At 41.7% G+C, this 18,397-nt stretch overlaps 1 protein-coding gene across 1 annotated transcript in view; it reads left to right on the top strand.

Moving 5' to 3' along the window:
• The window catches only part of CBFB (core-binding factor beta subunit), a 58,327-nt gene that overhangs the window by 16,410 nt on the left and 23,520 nt on the right, over window positions 1-18,397 (top strand). The window contains exon 3 of the mRNA XM_021716726.1: window positions 14,343-14,459. Coding sequence (XP_021572401.1) covers window positions 14,343-14,459 — 117 coding nt within the window. The remainder of the gene's footprint in view (window positions 1-14,342; window positions 14,460-18,397) is intronic.

Raw genomic sequence — 18,397 nt, 5'->3', positions numbered from 1 at the left:
TATAGTTCCAGCTACTTGGAAGGCTGAGGCGGAAGGATCGCTGGAGCCCAGCAGGTCGAGGCTGCGGTGGCCGGGAGTGGCCACTGCACTCCAGTCTGGGTGACAGAGTGAGACTCCAACTCAAAAAAAAAAAAGAAATGTTATCAACTGAATAAATTAATTTTTGAAAAGGTCTGCTATGTCCTAGTTTTACTGCTCTCCATTTTCTTTTGTAATTTTTCAGTCAGCATTGTTGAAGTATAATTTACATACAACACAATCCACCTATTTTAAGTGTACAATTCAGTGATAAATGTACATAGTCATGTAACCACCACCAGTCAAGATATAGAACGTTTCCTTAACTTTAAAAGGTTCTCTCATGTCCCTTTTTGTAGGTATTGTTCTAACTGATACATACATATATACACTGATACTTTTTTTGAGTTCGAGTCTCACTGAGTTGCCCAGACTGGAGTGCAATGGCCGCTCCCGGCCACTGCAGTCTCAACCTGTTGGGCTCCGGCAATCCTTCTGCCTCAGCCTTCCAAGTAGCTGGAACTACAGGTGCGTGCTACCACATCCGGCTTTTTTTGATTTATTGTAGAGATGAGGTCTCACCAAGTTTCCCAGGCAGGTCTCGAACCCGCAGGCTCAGGCAATCCACTCACCTCCCCATTTTACTGGTAAAAAAAATTCGTAAATGTTAATGCTAATTAGCTTGAATGGATGCAGAGACTTTGTTTCTTTACTATCATTGTTTGATATTACTTCTTTGCTACTTAGTTTTCTGCAGAGTGTTGGTGACCAAAGGCAAGCTAATGTGTGACAACAATAAGATAAAGAATCTAATTATTGTTACCTTTTATGAAACTATACAGTTGAAACAGCTGGAAATTATTATCTGTCATGAGTTTTTCAGTTTAAGCTTGGCCTTCTCAAACTGACGTGTATTCAGGAACCAAGAATTTTAAATAATATTTAAAATGTGTCTATTGGCCAAGTGTGGTACTATATGCCTGTAATCTCAGCACTTTGGGAGGCTGAACCAGGAGAGTTGAGTCCAGGAGTTTGAGACCAGCCTGGGTAATATAGTGAGACCCTTGTCTCTACAGAAAAAGAAAAGTTAGCCAGGCATGGTGGCATGTACCTGTAGTCCTAGCTACTTAGGAGACTGAGGCAAGAGGATCGCTTAAGCCCAAGAAGTAAGGCTGCAGTGAACTTTGATGGCACCGCTGCACTCCAACTTCTGGACAAAAGACCCTTTCTCCAAAAATATATATAATAATAATAATAGCTGGGCTCGGTGGCTCAGCCTGTAATCCATCCCACGCCTTGGGAGGCTGAGATGAGTGGATTGCATGAGCCCGAGTGTTCGAGACCTGCCTGGGCAACTTGGCGAGACCTCATCTCTACAATAAATCAAAAAATCAGTCGGGCGTGGTAGCGCACACCTGTAGTTCCAGCTACTTGGAAGACTGAGGTCGGAAGGATCACCGGAGCCCAGCAGATCGAGGCTGTGGTGGCCAGGAGTGGCCACTGTACTTCAGTCTGGGCAACGGAGTGAGATTCCAACTCAAAAAAAAAAAAAAGTGATAATAATAATACATACACACATTGTGTGTATATGTATGTTTATATATATATGCCTGTTTCCTGATACTGCTTTACTTTCAGGATTGATAGAATATTGTACTATATGTTCTAAGCAGGAAAGAAGGCTGAGTCTGGGAATGCTTAGCAGATTATGTGGGTGAAAAAAGAATTTTTTTTTTTGAGTTGGAGTCTCACTGTGTTGCCCAGGCTGGAGTGCAGTGACACACTCACAGCCACTGCAGCCTCAACCTGCTGGGCTCAGGTGATCCTTTCCCTTCAGCCTTCCAAGTAGCTGGAACTACAGGCATGGCAATCCTTTCACCTCAGCATCCCAAAGTGCTGGGATTATAGGTGTGAGCCCCCACGCTGAGTCAGAATTTATTTTTCTTTTGAGTCAGGATCTCACTGTATCACCCAGGCTGGAGTGCAGTGTCACAGTCACTGCTCAACATAGCCTCAACCTCCTTCTGCCTCAGCCTGAGACTATAGGTGTGTGCCACCATGCCCAGCTGAATTTTAAATTTTTTGTAGAAAGGAGGTCTCAATATGTTGCCCAGACTGGTCTTGAACTCCCAGGCTCAATCAGTTTCCCACCTTGTCCTCCCAAAGTGCTGGGATTATAGGCATGAGCCACTGTACCTGGCCAAAATTTTCATTTTTTGGCAGCATCCCGTTCTTGTTTATTGGATGCAGTATTTTTATCTGTGGATATAACTGTTAGGTTTTTATTCCTTTATGTAGCTTCAGAGGAAACAAGGGGGCTGCAACTGAAATAAAAGAATTTATCTCGGCCCAGCTTTTTATTTAGGAAAAGAAAATACAGTGAAACCAAATTAAAATAATTAGCACATTAGCAGCATGTTAATGCATTTTTATGAATTTGCAGAAAAGGTTTCATTGATTCTTGGCAATAAGTCTGAGTTTGGTTAGCACATTCACTTATTGAATATGTATTTATATATGTATTTATATACAATCGATTTAGTTCCAGACACATTCTGTAGTTTTCCATTTTATGATTTGTCTTTGAATTGTAAGAAGTTGATTGTTAAATTACATAAAATCACTAGAGAAGAAGCTATTTTTACTCTTACATGCAATCCAATTATGATTCAGAAGCAAAAGAGATTGAATGACTGTTGTGATTATCTTACAAGTCAAACTGCTGACTGTGCATTTATGAACAGGGAGGAGCATGTGGTTAAGGGAAGATGAGTCAGAACCAAATATCTTCTTAAGGAATCTGTTAAATGAACTACAGAAATGATTGCAGCTAAACAGCAGGGTACATACTTCTTTAGTGACATATTTTGGTTTGGGGGAGCCTGTAGCCATCCCGGTATTACTGCTTATCTGCTGATTCGTCGGTCTGTGGGTAGGAACAACTGTTCATTATCTGGGAAAAAATGGTTTCTTTCTCTTAGAAATTACTATGTAAGGTCGGGTGCGGTGGCTCACGCCTATAATCCCAGCACTTTGGGAGGCCTAGGTGAGAGGGCCTCATGTCTGAGCCCCCGGGTTCAAGATCAGCCTGGGCTACTTGGCGAGACCTCATCTTTACAATAAATAAAAAATTGGCCTGGCGTGGTGACATATGCCTTTAGTTCCAGCTACTTGGAAGGCTGAGGTGGTATGATCGCCTGAGCCCTGCAGGTCAAGGCTGTGGTGGCTATGAGCTTGTCACTGCACTCCAGCCTAGGTGATAGAGTGAGACTCCGATTCAAAAAAAAAGAAATCACTATGTAAAACATTCATAGAACTGTGTATGTAAGCAATTGATGTTTCTGTGGTGTTCTCTATGTTTCATAAGGTTTTTGTACATTGATTTGTTCTAAGTTTTATAATCATCTGTGAAGGAGGTATTATTTGGCCCTGATTTTATATGTAAGGAATCTGAGGCTTATAAGAGAATATAAGTAATTTGTCTCAGACAGATTTCATAAAATATATTTTGCTTTTACTCTTCCCATGCTGTCTTGGGGTAAGCATAGTGATAATAATTACTTTCTTTTAAAAATTAATACATATGAGTTGGGTGCATTGGCTCACACCTGTAATCCCAGCACTTTGGGAGGCACAGGTGAGAGGATTGCCTGAACCCATGGGTTCAAGATCAGCATTGGCAACATGGCAAGACCTCGTCTCTACAATGACTCAAAAAAATTAGCTGGGCATGGTGGCGCATACCTATGGTTCCAGCTACTTGAAAGGCTGTGGTGGAAGGATTGCCTGAACCTAGCAGGTCGAGGCTGCAATGGCCATGTGTGTGCCACTGCACTTCAGCCTGGGGGGACAGAGTGAGACTCAAACTCAAAACAAGAAAAAAAAAAAATGTGTGGGCATGCTTGTGAATCACACTGTGAGTATTGATTTTAGGGTCACAAATAAAACTTAGTGAGTAAATGAATTCTCAAATACAGAATCCGTGAATCATGAAAATCATTTCGTTTTTTGCAGACGTGCAAAGTGGCCAAAAAATAAGTTGCTTTCAGACTATGGTTTCAGTTGAGGCAGAACAAAAGTGGTGCTCTGCCTTCTTGTTTCAGCTCTCATACTGTACACAAGTGTCTATTTGGAGGTCTGTTTAGTGCCACTAATAAATTCACAGTTTTTGTGCTTTTTGTTGGTAACTTATTGAAGTCATTATATTCACTTGGTTGTTCAGTTGAATCTTTTGGATATTCTGAGTAATCTTCACCTAATATTTCCTAATCATTGTATTTCCTATGACCTTTAAAACAAGGTTGCAAAGTTGCTAAGTCTACCTTCTTATAATTTTATTGCCAATGGCACCATAACCCTAACAGTTAAGTGAATACTACTTAAATTTAATTGGTGAATTTGATTTAATTTTTACAGTGTGTGTGTGTGTGTGTGTGTGTGTGTGTGTTCAGTTCTTCCTCCTTAAGTTGGCCAGGTGCAGTGGCTCATGCCTATAATCCTGTAATCCCAGCTGGAAGATTGCTTGAGCTCATGAGATCTGGACAACATAGAGATCCTCATCTTTACAAAGCAAAAAGTTGACTAGGTGTGTAATGCACAGTTGGAGTCCCAACTACTTGGGAAGCTAAGGTGGGAGGGTTGCTTGATCCCAGGAGTTTGAGACCATGGTGAGCCATGATTGTGCCACCGTACTCTAGCTTCGGCAATACAATGAGACCCCGTCTCAAAAAAATTAAAAAAAAAAACTTTAAAATTAATGAGCATGGCCAGGCATGGTGGCTCACGGCGTAATCCCAGCACTTTGGGAGGCCAAAGTGAGAGAATTGCCTGAATCCATGGGTTCGAGACTAGCCTGGGCAACTTGGCGAGACCTCATCTCTACAATAAATCAACAAATTAGTTGGGCATGGTGGTGCATGCATGTAGTCTCAGCTACTTGGAAGGCTGAGGTGGAAGGACCTCCTGAGCCCAGTAGGTTGAGTCTACGGTGGCCCTGAGCGTGCCCCTGCACTCCAGCCTGGGTAACAGAGTGAGATTCTGGCTCAAAAAAAACGTTAACGAGCAGTGCTATTGGGTACTGGAATCTCTTTTTGGGTGGGTGCTATAAATCTTTTTTTGAATTCATCTTATATCCCCACTGCCCTTAGGATCATATTCTGGTCTTAGTTAGTTGACAATAAGTATTTATTGAATAAGTGGATCTTTTAAAATGGAAATTATTGTAGGGAAGCTATAGGAAAAAAAATCCTAAATTCTGTTTTTCTGTTCTTTGGTATTTATACATTGAGAGCCTAACGTATAATGGTAATTTCCTCTTACTGTTTTCCTGATACCTCAGTTTATAGACTAGAATCACAAATGTTTAAGCTTTAACAACTTATTGCAAAGAAGTGAAATATATTTTCCAATTGAAAGGGATTTTTTTTGAAGAGGACATCTTTACTTCTTGCTTTTGTCAATAGCTTTGACACTTAGTCTCTGTGCATATTGATTTTATAACTCAGTAGTGATGTGCATGGGAGTCTTGTTTGCAAAACTAAGGTTATTGTCTTTATATTCTTGAAATTTTCTTTTCTCTTTTTCTTTTTATTTATTTATTTATTTATTGTGGAGATGAGGTCTCGCTGCCCAGGCGGGTCTCGAACCCGCGGGCTCAGGCAATCCACTCACCTCAGCCTCCCAAAGGCGCGGGATTACAGGCTGAGCCACCGAGCCCAGCGAAATTTTCTTTTTTATAATCACTCACAAAAGGAAACTCTGCCATCCTATTGTACCTTCAATTTCTATATCTCAGCTCAGCTGCCTGGTAACTAGAAAACCTGATCAAAGTGTATAGTACTGTAGAGGAAAAGGCTGTTGAGGATGCTACTGCTTGTTCCAAATTTAGATATTCTTTTTTTTTTTTTTTGAGTCGGAGTCTCACTTTGTTGCCCAGGATGGAGTGCAGTGTCACATTCATGGCCACCGCTGCCTCAACCTGCTGGGCTCAGGCGATCCTTCGACTTCAACCTTCCAAGTTAGTTGGGACTACAGGCATGCGCCACCATGCCTGGCTGAGTTTTTGATCTATTGTAGAGATGAGGTCTCACCAAGTTGCCCAGGCTGGTCTCGAACCTGTGGGCTCAGGCGGTTCTCTCGCCCCAGCCTCCCAAAGTGTTGGAATTATAAGCATGAGCCACCACGATGGCCCAAATTTAGATATTCTTAGAAAAAGTAGTCTCCAGACCCTCGAAGAAGGAATTATTTGTATAGGTTAATAAGTGAGAATTGACTAGGCTCTCTCATACCCTTCTTCTGATACTTAGATTTAAAAACACAGGATTGGCCGGGCCCGGTAGCTTAGCCTATAATCCTAGCACTTTGGAAGACTGAGGTGAGTGGATTGCCTGAGCCCGCGGGTTCAAGACCAGCCTGGGCAACTTGGTGGGATCTCTACAATAAATCAAAAATTAGTTGAGTGTGGTAGTGCATGCCTGTACTCCTGGCTACTTGGAAGGCTGAGGTGGAAGGATCTCTGGAGTCCAGCAGGTCAACGCTGGGGTGACTGTGAGCATGCCACTGCTCTCCAGCCTGGGTGCCAGAGTGAGACCCCAACTCAAAAACAAGTAAATAAAAACAAAAACACAAGGTTACTAATTTTTAACTACTTAGAAAGTTTGGTTTACTAAATGAAAGATATTTTCCATCCCGCAAGCTCTGTGCTAGAAAGACCTTGATGTCTTTGAGGGAAGGGAAAGAATGGAGTTTTTACTTTGATAATTGAATCTTCTGTGCCTGGCTCATCCCTTTGAGTTTCTAATGAAAGCAGTGAACTTCCTTGAATAAAGCATATTCGCTGAAACACGTTTTTTTTTTTTTTTGAGTTAGAGTCTCACTTTGTCACCCAGACTGGAGTGCAGTGGCCGCTCCTGGCCACCGCAGCCTCGACCTGCTGGGCTCTGGCGATCCTTCCGCCTCAGCCTTCCAAGTAGGCGGAATTACAGGCATGTGCTACCACGCCAGGCTGATTTTGTAATTTTATTGTAGAGATGAGGTCTTGCTGCCCAGGCGGGTCTCGAACCCGCACACTCAGGCAATCCACTCACCTCAGCCTCGCAAAGACACGGGATTACAGGCTAAGCCACCAAGCCCGGCTGAAACACATATATTTTTACACAGAATTTCAGGAGGTTTCTTGGTTTTCTTGAAACTTTATTAACCCAAACAAACCTCTTTAGTTTCTCTGAACTCCAGATTAAGAACTCCTGCCTTAAATAAACGCAGTGCTAAAAAGTTGTGATCTTTGTTCTCATGCCATAATACCTAGATATCTAATGTAGCCAACAAAGGGGAAAGTTTTATGTGGAGGCCTATAATGTAACCTTTCACCATTGGGCTTTTTATATGTTTGTAGCCTGCTCCACTGGGTTCCTTTCTTCTTGAGCTTCCTTCTTTTCCCCTACTTACTTCTTAGAGAATTTCTTCATTTCCTCCAGATTTAAATATTTAAGTATTGTTGATGACTACCGGATTTATAACATCAGCCCAGATCTATTCTCAGAATGGTAGATTCTTGATTTGGATGTCTCATAGATGTCAATTACTTCTTAACAGATAAAAATTGTTGCAAACTTTTTTAACTTTTAATTTTTTTATTTTAAAGATGTGGGGTACAGTTCAGGTTTAGGTATACAAATGTTCATTATGCAGGCACCCTTGTTGATGAGGTATGCCCCCACTTCCACAGGCAGATTCCCACCACTGCCAGTGCAAACATTTTAAATGACAGCTTTATTGAGATATAATTCACATACAGTAAAACTCATTCTGAGTGTACAATTCATTAATTTTTAGTGTATTCAGAGTTGAGTAACCTTCATCATCCCACAAGAAAATTCTGTGTCTGTTAGCAATTACTCCTCAGTGCTGCCTCCCCTTAGCCCTGACAACGACTAATCTCCTTTTTGTCACTCTAGATTTACCTATTCTGGACATTTCATATAGTATGTAGTCTTTTTTCCCCCTTTATTAATTTATTAATGTTTATTTACATTTTGTGGAAACAGTATAAGTTATGGCATACTTTGCAAGTTTAGAAAAATGATTTCCAAGCTTCTAAATAATATACTTGCAAGCCCTATTATATTTATAATGTCTATTTTATATACATTATGCAACCACTACTTTACTTAAGTATTAAATACACAAACTAGAAATTTAGATCATGTAATAATATGTGGTCTTTTTTTATGTTTTCAAGATTCATCTATGTTATCAACATTGAAATCCTTTTTATGACCAAATACTATTCCATTGTATGGCTAATACCACAGATGATGGTGTAAACATGTTTTTAATGAAATTCCACTGCTTGAGTAATGGGGAATTTAAAGCTACCAAATGTGAAAATATGTGTAATTTGAATTGAATATAACATAAACATTGAGCTTGAGTTAAAAACATAAAAGATGTGTTAAGCCGGGCACAGCGGCTGTTGTAACCCCAGCACTTTGGGAGGCAGAGGCGAGAGGATTGCCTGAGCTCAGGGGTTTAAGACCAGCCTGAGCAACATGGCAAGACTGCGTCGCTACAATAAATCATAAAAAAAAATTGACTGAGTGTGGTAATGGACACCTGTAGTTCCAGCTACTTGGAAGGCTGCGGCAGAAGGATCGCCTGAACCCAGCAGGTCAAGGTTGTAGTGACCATGAGTGTGCCACTGCACTCCAGCCTGAGTGACAGAGTGAGACTCTGATTCAAAAATAAAAATATAAAAGATAAAAAATGTGTTGACTGGGCGAGGTGGCTCAGGCCTGTAATCCCAATACTTTGGGAAGCCAAGGCAGCAGGATTGCTTGAGCTCTGGAGTTCGAGACCAGCCTAGGCAACACAACAAGACCTCATCTCTACAAAAAAATTTACAAATTAATTGGACATGGTGGCATGCATCTGTAGTCCCAGCTACTCAGGAGGCTAATGAAGTGAAAGGATTGCTTGAGCCTAGTTGGTTGAGGCTGCCGTGAGCCATGATTGTGCCATGCAGTGCAGCCTGAGTGACTCAGTGAGACCCCAACTCAAAAAAAAACTGCATTAAACTAGCTTTTACCTTATTTTTCCAAAAGAACAGAAAATTTGGGGATACATAGACATTTTTAGCCTTCTTTGAAGTGTCAAATATTCTGTGGTATTTTTTTTGAAAGATAAGCTGTTTTGTTGTTTTGTGTATGATTATCTGCATCTATTTACCCATTTTAAATTCAGTATTTCATTGTTCTAGGACAATGAGTTTAATCCTTAGATCATATTCTAATAAATTTTCTTTTCAAAGTTTGAAATAAGGCATCATCATTTTCAGTGAAAAATGTCTTTGTGTTTAAATGACATTATTGAATTAGATTACAAAATGCCAAACTGTTAAGAGACAAAATTTTATTTTCTTTATGCTTTGAGGTCTGGTATTCATGAATGCATGAAAGCACCAAATATTTACTTTGAAGATGTACACATAAAACTGTATTTATTTGAATGAGAACATCTAAATAAATCACCAGGATCATCTAAATATTATTTTTAATTATGATTCTAGACACTAGTCTTGATTAAAAACTGTAGCCATTTTCTGAAGCCATTTAGAAATTTCCCAAAACAGATCTGTGGTTTTCTTTTTCATTATAGAACATTTTAAAAGAAGTATTAAATGACCTTTGAAAAAGTTTAGTAATTTCATAAGGAAAATATTTTTGACTATGGGATATTAATAAGAATAGGCTAAGAGACTATGAAATCTTTAATTCTAAAATATAAATCTTTGGTGAAGATAAAATCTTAATAAAGTGGTATGAAGTTGACCTTTCTCTGCTATTTGATGAGAAGAGATACGATTAGTGTGAGAATTTAAAATGAGGTGCATTGGTAGGTGAAATGTTACAATCCCTACTACATGCTGCTGCTGCCCTTTTTAGAAGACGTAAGTGGAAATCTTTATAAGAGTTATGGTAAATCAAGTTGCATTACTGTGAAATATAGAGTGGTATTGTTTTTAGGTTTTATGAGATGTTCAGCATGAGGTCATCATAATCCCTTGTTTAACTAGGTGCACATTGGTAGAGTTTAAAATTCACAATGTAGAAGGGAATATGTACTTATCAGAACAGAAGGAAATGTGTGGTTAAACGGTTTCGGCTGTAACTGTAGACTATTTCCCTTGGTCCAGATGGGAGGAGAAATGGAACCTTTTTGTTTCTTGGTTATTTTCCAGTATAAGTAGAAATTGGTTCAGCATGGTTTATTGAAGCCCTTAGCAAAAATGATTGGTTCAGTAGTAAAGGGGAATGTCATAACTATGTCCTAGAAAGGCATATATACCATAGGTTTTATTTTTTTTAGGTCTCAGGAGTAATTTTCCTTCTTATTATGTATGTATCTCTGAAAACAAGCATGATTGAAGACCAAACAAACTGCTGCCAGGCATGGTAGCTCACGCCTGTAATCATAATACTTTGGGAGACTGAGGCAAGAAAATCGCTTGAGTCCAGGAATTCGAGACCAGCCTCGACAACATAGCAAGACCTCTTCTCTACAAAAAAAAATTTAAAAATTAGCTGGGCATGTTGGTACAAGCCTGTAGCCCCAGCTATTCGGAAGGCCAAGGTGGGAGGATTGTCTGAGCCCAGGAGGTCAAGGCTTTGGTGAGCTATGATTATACGACTGCTCTCCAGCCTGGGTGACAATGTGAGACCTCCAACTCAAAGACGAAGAGAGTAATTATTAGGAGAGTGTGGTGTTAGAGGTAGGAGAAAAGGAAGAGGGAATAAATTAGTTATTTTTTGCAGGAGAAAATTTAATAAAACTGTAAAACTTTAATTCCAATGAATAAGGATGTAGGAATTTTCTGGCAGAACTGAAGTTCTGCTGGATGATAGATATTTTTTATTTCAGCAATTTTGAAGATTTTTCTAAAATTTATTCATACCCTTTTAAACCTCAATGCATAAAATATAGTAAATATATTTAACTTGTGAGTGAGTTGAGTTGTTACAGCATCCAGGGTGTATCATTTAAGATTGTTCTCTAGCATACAAGCAGAGATAGTTGTTGGATGTGACACAGGAATTCTTTTCTCATCTAAAAGTGTTGTGTATCAGGAATAAACATCCCATTTATTAAGAATTCAAGATATTTGGTTTCCTTTTTTTAAAGTTCTTATTTAACCTGGGCAACATATAAAACCTCAACTCTACCAAAAAAAAATATATACTAGCTATGTGTGATGGTGTATACCAGTAGTTCTACCTACTTGGGAAGCTGGGGCAGGAGAATTACCTAAGCCCAGGAATTTGAGCCTGCAGTGAGCTGTGATCGTGTCACTGCACTCTAACCTGGGTGACAGAGTGAGACCCCACTTCAAAAACAAAAAAGTTCTTATTAAGTTTTAATTCATTTTCCTACAGTATTTAAGGATTTTTCCAGGTTCAGTGGTTCATACCTGTAATCCCAGCACTTTGGGAGGCCAACGTGAGAGAAGTGCCTGAACCCGGAAGTTGGAGACCAGCCTGGGAAACAGCACAAGATCCTGTCTCTACAAAAAAAATTATTTATTTATTTATTTATTTATTTTGAGTTGGAGTCTCACTCTGTCGCCCAGACTGGAGTGCAGTGACTGCTCCCGGCCACCGCAGCCTCTACCTGCTGGGCTCCAGCGATCCCTCTGCCTCAGCCTTGCAACTAGCTGGAACTACAGGTGCCCGCTACCACGCCCGGCTAATTTTTTGATTTATTGTAGAGATGAGGTCTCTCCAAGTTGCCCAGGCGGGTCTCGAACCCATGGACTCGGTCTACTCACCTCACCTCCCAAAGCATGGGATTATAGGCTGAGCCACCGAGCCCGGTTCAAAAAAAATTTTTTTTTTTTTTGAGTTGGAGTCTCACTCTTTCGCCCAGACTGGAGTGCAGTGGCCGCACCCGGCCACCACAGCTTCGACCTGCTGGGGTCCAGCAGTCCTTCCACCTCAGCCTTCCAAGTAGCTGGAATTACAGGCATGCGCCACCACGCTCATCTGATTTTTTGATTTTATTGTAGAGATGAGGTCTCACTGCCCAGGCGGGTCTCGAACCCACGGGCTCAGGCAGTCCACTCACCTCAGCCTCCCAAAGGCGCGGGATTACAGACTGAGCCACTGAGCCTGGCTCAAAAAAAATTTTTTTAATTAGCTGGGCATGGTGGCATATGCTTGTAGTCCCAGCTACATGGGAGACTGAGGTGGAAGGAACCCCGATCCCAGGAGGTCAAGGTTGCAGTAAGCCATGATTGTGTTGTCACTGCGCTCCAGCCTGGGTAACAGAGTGAGACCTCAACCTCAAAAAAAAAAGGAAAAAAAAAAAAAAAGAATTTCAACAGTGAGTCAAGATAACTAGATTTTGGTTTGTAGACAAATAATTGATATTGTATATAGTCAAACTCTATGATCTTAAAACTTTTCTACTATATTTAAAAGACTGAAATAGCTTGAATTCAGTTCCATATAAAAGATAACAATGTTTTGCCCTGGATTATTTGCAAAGACCTAAGGATAAAACTTCACATTATCTAATGTAATGTGGCAGTAAATGTTATATCAGTTAAGGTTTTTTGGCCAAAAGCAATAGAAATCAACTGTGGCTAACAAGTTTTTATTTTTATTCATTTATTTTTGAGTTGGTGCCTTACTCTGTCACCCCAGCTAGAGTGCAGAGGCATGCTTATGGCCACCTCAGGCTCGACCAGCTGGGCTCAGGTGATACTTCCGCCTCAGCCTTACAAGTGGCTGGAACCATAGGCATGCACCACCACGCCCAACTGATTTTTTAAAAAATTTATTGTAGGCTGGGCTTGGTGGCTCAGCCTGTAATCCAGCACTTTGGGAGGCCAAGGTGAGTGGATTGCCTGAGCCTACAGGTTCGAGACCAGCCTGGGCAACTTGGCAAGATCTTGTCTCCACAATAAATTAAAAAATTAGCTGCATATGGTAGCATGCGCCTGTAGTTTCAGCTACTTGGAAGGCTGAGGCAGAAGAATCACCAGAGCCCAGCAAGTCGAGTGTGCCAAATTCCAAAGTGCTGGGATTACATGCGTGAGCCACCATGCCCAGCTAACAAGTTTTTAAAAAGAAAGAAAGAAAAAAAGGTTAGTTACCAAGAGGCTATGACGTAGCTTCTAAAACTAAAGAGAGGCTGGGCATTGTGTCTCACGTCTATAATCCCAGCACTTTGGGAGACCAAGGTGAGATTGATTGCCTGAGTCCACGGGTTTGAGACAAGCCTGAGCAACTTATCGAGACCTCATCTCTACAATAAATAAAAAAAAAGTAGCCAAGCATGGTGACACATGCCTGTAGTTCCAGCTACTTGGAAGGCTGTGGCGGATGGTTCACCTGAGCCCAGCAGGTTGAGGCTGCTGTGGCTGTGAGCATGCCACTGCACTCCAGCCTGAGTGAGAGTGAGACTCCAACTCTAAATAAATAAATATAACAAACAATTAATTAGTAAAATAGGCCGAGGTGGGAGGATTGCCTGAGCCCATGGGTTCAAGACCAGCCTGGGCAAAAAAGAGAAGTGTAAAGAGCTTTATCCTGGGTGGCTGCAGGGATCCAGCATGACAAAAGCAGTATGTGCCCTCCTCAGAGGATAATAGATTCAAGTTGCTTTTCATCTTTATATCTCTCTACCCAAGATTCAAAACTCAAAGTGTCTGATTGTCCTAGCTTCATTTGGATTAGCAAAGATGTCCCCTTAAAGTATTATACTACTACATACAGTTTTTACAAATCCTGTAAAACATTTTTTAAAAATGTGGAAGAAATGTGACTAGAAGTAAAATCCAAGTAAGCTAATTTATAGAATATGAGCAAAGGTTATAGCTTGTATGTATATCTTCCTATAATTATTATATAATTGTATTCATCATTTTTGGGGTGGGGGGGTTAGAGCCTCACTCTTTCGCCCTGGCTGGAGAGCAGTGGCACGCTGGTAGCCACCGTAGCCTCAACCTGCTGGGCTCAGGCGATCCTTCCGCCTCAGCCTTCCAAGTAGCTGGAACTGCAGTCACACACCACTATGCCCAGCTAATTTTTTGATTTATTGTAGGGAGGAGGTCTTGCCAAGTTGCTGGTCTTGAACCCTTGGGCTTAGGCAGTCCTCTCACCTCAGCCTCCCAAAGTCCTGGGATTATAGGTGTGAGCCACTGCACATGGCCCCATCATTTTTTATAAAAAGAAAACTACAGAATTTATATAAGTAAATGTAACCCTTTGATTTTCATGTGTATGATTGCTTTTCAGTGGTTTTCATCCTTCTTTTCTGTGTCTTAGGTATATTTGAAAGCTCCCATGATTCTGAATGGAGTCTGTGTTATCTGGAAAGGCTGGATTGATCTCCAGAGACTGGATGGTATGGGCTGCCTGGAATTTGATGAGGAACGAGCCCAGGTAGGGTGACCTCAGACTTTACTGAGTGTGGTCCCTTTATTTCGTCCCTTTGTCTGGGGACCTATTTTACTTAGACATTAAGAGTAGGCTGGGTGTGGTGGCTTAAGCCTGTAATCCCAGCACTTTGGGAGGCCGAGGTAAGGGGATTGCCTGAGCCCACAGGTTTGAGACCAGCCTGGATAACTTGGCAAGACCTCATCTCCATAATAAATAAAAAAGAATTAGCCAGTTGTAGCACACACCTGTAGTTCTGGCTGCTTGGAAGATTGAGGCAGAAGGATTGTCTGAGCCCAGCAGTTGGACACTGGGGTCTGGGGTGGCCATGAGCATGCCGCTGCACTCCAGCCTGGGTGAACGAGTGAGACTCCAACTCAAAAAAAAAAAAAGTAAATATAAACTGGGTGCGGTGGCTCACACCTGTAATCCCAGCACTTTGGAAGGTGGAGGTGAGAGGATTGCCTGAGCTCAGGGGTTCAAGAACAGCCTGGGCAACATGGCGAGACCTCGTCTCTATAAAAAACCGAAAAATTATTTGGGTGTGGTGGCACGCACCTGTAATTCCAGCTACTTGGAAGGCTGAGGTGGAAGGATCGTCTGAGCCCAGCAGGTTGAGGCTGTGGTGGCCATGAGTGTGCCACTGCACTCTGGCCTGGGCAACAGAGTAAGACTTCAACTGAAAAAAAAAAAGTAAGTATAGATATATATATTCAAGTAATATTGGGGAATCTTAAAGATGTTTAGAGCTGAATTCTGGTCCTGAGTTTGGGAAAGTTTTTTTCTTCAGTAATTCTAAATTTAATTGAATTACCCTTGTCTGTTCAGTGGGGCTTCAAAGTCCAATAAATGGTTCTTTTTAATAATTATTTTTGATCTTTAGAACTTTGAGGAGGGGGAAAACAGTTCAAAATAAAATGTAGAAACAACAGTTTTGCAATGCCTGAGTAAGGAGCTCGGTAAGTATTCTCCCCAAAAAGCAATAATAAAACTGGACAAAAGTAAAAAACACAAAGGACATAAAATGAGAGGCATTTACAAGCAGAGCTATTGAATTTTAGTAAGGTCAGTGACGGTATGTGGAATTTTAGTCAGGAGCTGCTCTTTAAACCTTTCCCAGATCTGTGGTCCCTTTGGTTCTACCCTGGGCACATAGGACAAGCCATGAGGACTGGTGGCTATGCTGTTCTGTCAGAGAGAGCTGATTTTGTTTCAAGCAGAACTTAGAAAGAAATCTATGCCCAGAGATGTTGTTGAAAATTAGCCAGGCTTGGTGGTACATGCCTGTATTTTCTACTACTCAGGTGGCTGAGGTGGAAGGATCACCTGAGCCCAGGAGGTTGAGGCTGCGATGAACCATTGTTGTGCCACTGCACTCTAGTCTGGGTAACAGGGCAAGACCTCAACTCAAAAAATAAAAATAAAATTACAGCTGGGCACGATAGCTCATACTTGTAATCTCAGCACTTTAGGAGGCTAAGTCAAGAGGATTGCTTGAGCTCAGGAGTTTAAGACCAACCTGGGCAAGATAGCGAGACCTCATCCCCCACCCCCCCAAAAAAATTTAGCTGGGTATGGTGGCATACATCTGTAATCCCAGCAACATGGGAGTCTGAAGCAGAAGGATCACTTGAGCCCAAGGTCAAGGCTGCAGTGAGCTTTAATCACGCCACTTCACTCCAGCCTGCAGGACAGAGTGAGACCCTGACTCAAAAAAAAAAAAAGAAAGAAAGAAGTAGTAGTCAAAAACTTTCAAATTTTGATGAAAAATATTAATCTACATTATCCAAGAAGCTCATTTGACTATAAGATAAACACAATGAAATCCATGTCTGGACACATCTTAGACAAACTATTAAAAGACAAAATCATGAAAGCAGCAAGAAAGAGTAGAGTTCTCATTGCATACAAAGGAACCACAATAAGATTAACAGCTGACTTCTCTTTTGAAATCATGGAGGCCAGAAGGTAGTAGCATGACATATTCAAAATACTGAAAAGAAGTGTAAAAGCACCTGTTTATTATCCACTGTTAGTGTCTTTTAATTGTTTGAACTAATCTTCCTAATAAAGAATAAAAAGGAGCTTTCTTTTGTTGTTTCTTTGCATCTTCCCATATTGTTCTCCATATATGAAAATGTGGGAATTTTCTTGTCAAAGGATCAAAAAATAAAGCCTTCTAAATAAAAAATTAAGATTCAAAGTTAAAATTTTTTTTTTTTTTTTTTTGAGTTGGTGTCTTACTCTGTTGCCCAGATTGGAGTGCAGTGGCACGCTCACTGGCCATCCCATCGTCAACCTGCTGGGCTCCGGCAATCCTTCGCCTCAGCCTTCCAAGAAGCCAGAACTACAGGTGTGAGCTACCATGCCCAGTTAATTTTTGATTTATTGTAGAGATGAGGTCTTGCCAACTTCCCTGGGCCGGTCTCGAAGCTGTGGACTCAGGCGATCCACTCACCTCTGTTTCCCAAAGTACTGGTATTACAGACTGAGCCACTGAGCCTGGCCTCTTTTTTTTTTTTTTTTGAGTTGGAGTCTCACTCTCTCCCAGGCTGCAGTGCAGTGGCACGCTCATGGCCACTGCAGCCTCAACCTGCTGAGTTCAGGTGATCCTTCTGCCTCAGCCTTCCAAGTAGCTGGAACTACCGGCATGTACCACCATGCCTGGCTAATTTTTTGATTTATTATGCAGATGAGGTCTCCCCAGGCTGGTCTCGAGCCCCTGGGCTTAGACAGTCCTCTTGCCTCTGCCTCTCAAAGTGCTGGGTTTACAGGTGTGAGCCACCACACCCCGCTAAAGTTAAAATTCTTAAGAAAGAGTCCCTGGCTAGATACAGTGGCATGTGCCTGTGGTCCCAACTACTTGAGAGGCTAAGGCAGGAGGATTCCTCAAGGCCAGTCTAGACATGTAACAAGATCCCATCTCTAAAAATAAATTGAAAGAATTCTTGCTACCTTGATTTCCACACTGGTGGGGAGTTCCCAACTCCTTAAGAAAAACAATAGCTGGGCTCGGTGGCTCAGCCTATAATCCTGTGCCTTTGGGAGGCTGAGGTGAGTGGATTACCTGAGCCCACGGGTTCGAGACCTGCCTGGGGAACTTGGCGAGACCTCATCTCTACAATAAATCAAAAATGAGCCGGATGTGGTAGCGCGCGCCTGTAGTTCCAGCTACTTGGAAGGTTGAGGCGGAAGGATTGCCGGAGCTCAGCAGGTTGAGGCTGCAGTGGCCAGGAACGGCCACTGTATTCCAGTCTGGGTGACAGAGTGAGACTCCAACTCAAAAAAAAGAAAGAAAAACAATAGTCCAGGTACAGTGGCTCACGCCTATAATCCCAACACTTTGGTATGCCAAAGTGAGAGGATTGCCTGAGTCCATGGGTTTGAGACCAGCCTAGGCAACTTAGTGAAACCCCATCTCTATAATAAATCAAAAACTTAGCCAGGTGTGGTGGCATGTCCCTGTAGTTCCAGCTACTTGGAAGGCTGAGGCTGAAGGATTGCCTGAGCCCAGCAAGTCAGGGCTGTGATGGCCGGTAGTGTGTCACTGCCCTCCAGTCTGGGTAACAGAGTGAGACTCCTACTCAAAAAGAAAAAAGAAAAATAATAAATAGCCTGGTGTGGTGGCTTAAGCCTGTAATCCCAGCACTTTGGCAGGTGGAGGTGAGAGGATTGTCTGAGTCCAGGGGTTCAAGACCAGCCTGAACTACTTGGTGAGACCCCATCCTTATAATAAATCAAAAATTTAGCCGGGTGTGGTGGCACATGCCTGTGGTTCCAGCTTACTTGGAAGGCTGAGGCAGAAGGATCGCCTGAGCTCAGCAGGTAGAGGCTACAGTGGATGTGAGCGTGTCACTGCACTCCAGCCTGAGCGACAGAGTGAGACTTCAACTCAAAAAAAAAAGATAAATTGAATTTTTTTTTTTTTTTGAGTTGGAGCTTCA

Source organism: Carlito syrichta, unplaced genomic scaffold, assembly GCF_000164805.1.
Source record: "Carlito syrichta isolate Samal-C Ts95f unplaced genomic scaffold, Tarsius_syrichta-2.0.1 Scaffold106255, whole genome shotgun sequence".
Classification (NCBI taxonomy): domain Eukaryota; kingdom Metazoa; phylum Chordata; class Mammalia; order Primates; family Tarsiidae; genus Carlito; species Carlito syrichta.
The sequence above is the reverse complement of the archived record's forward strand: the minus strand, read 5'-3'. Positions and strand labels throughout refer to the sequence as shown.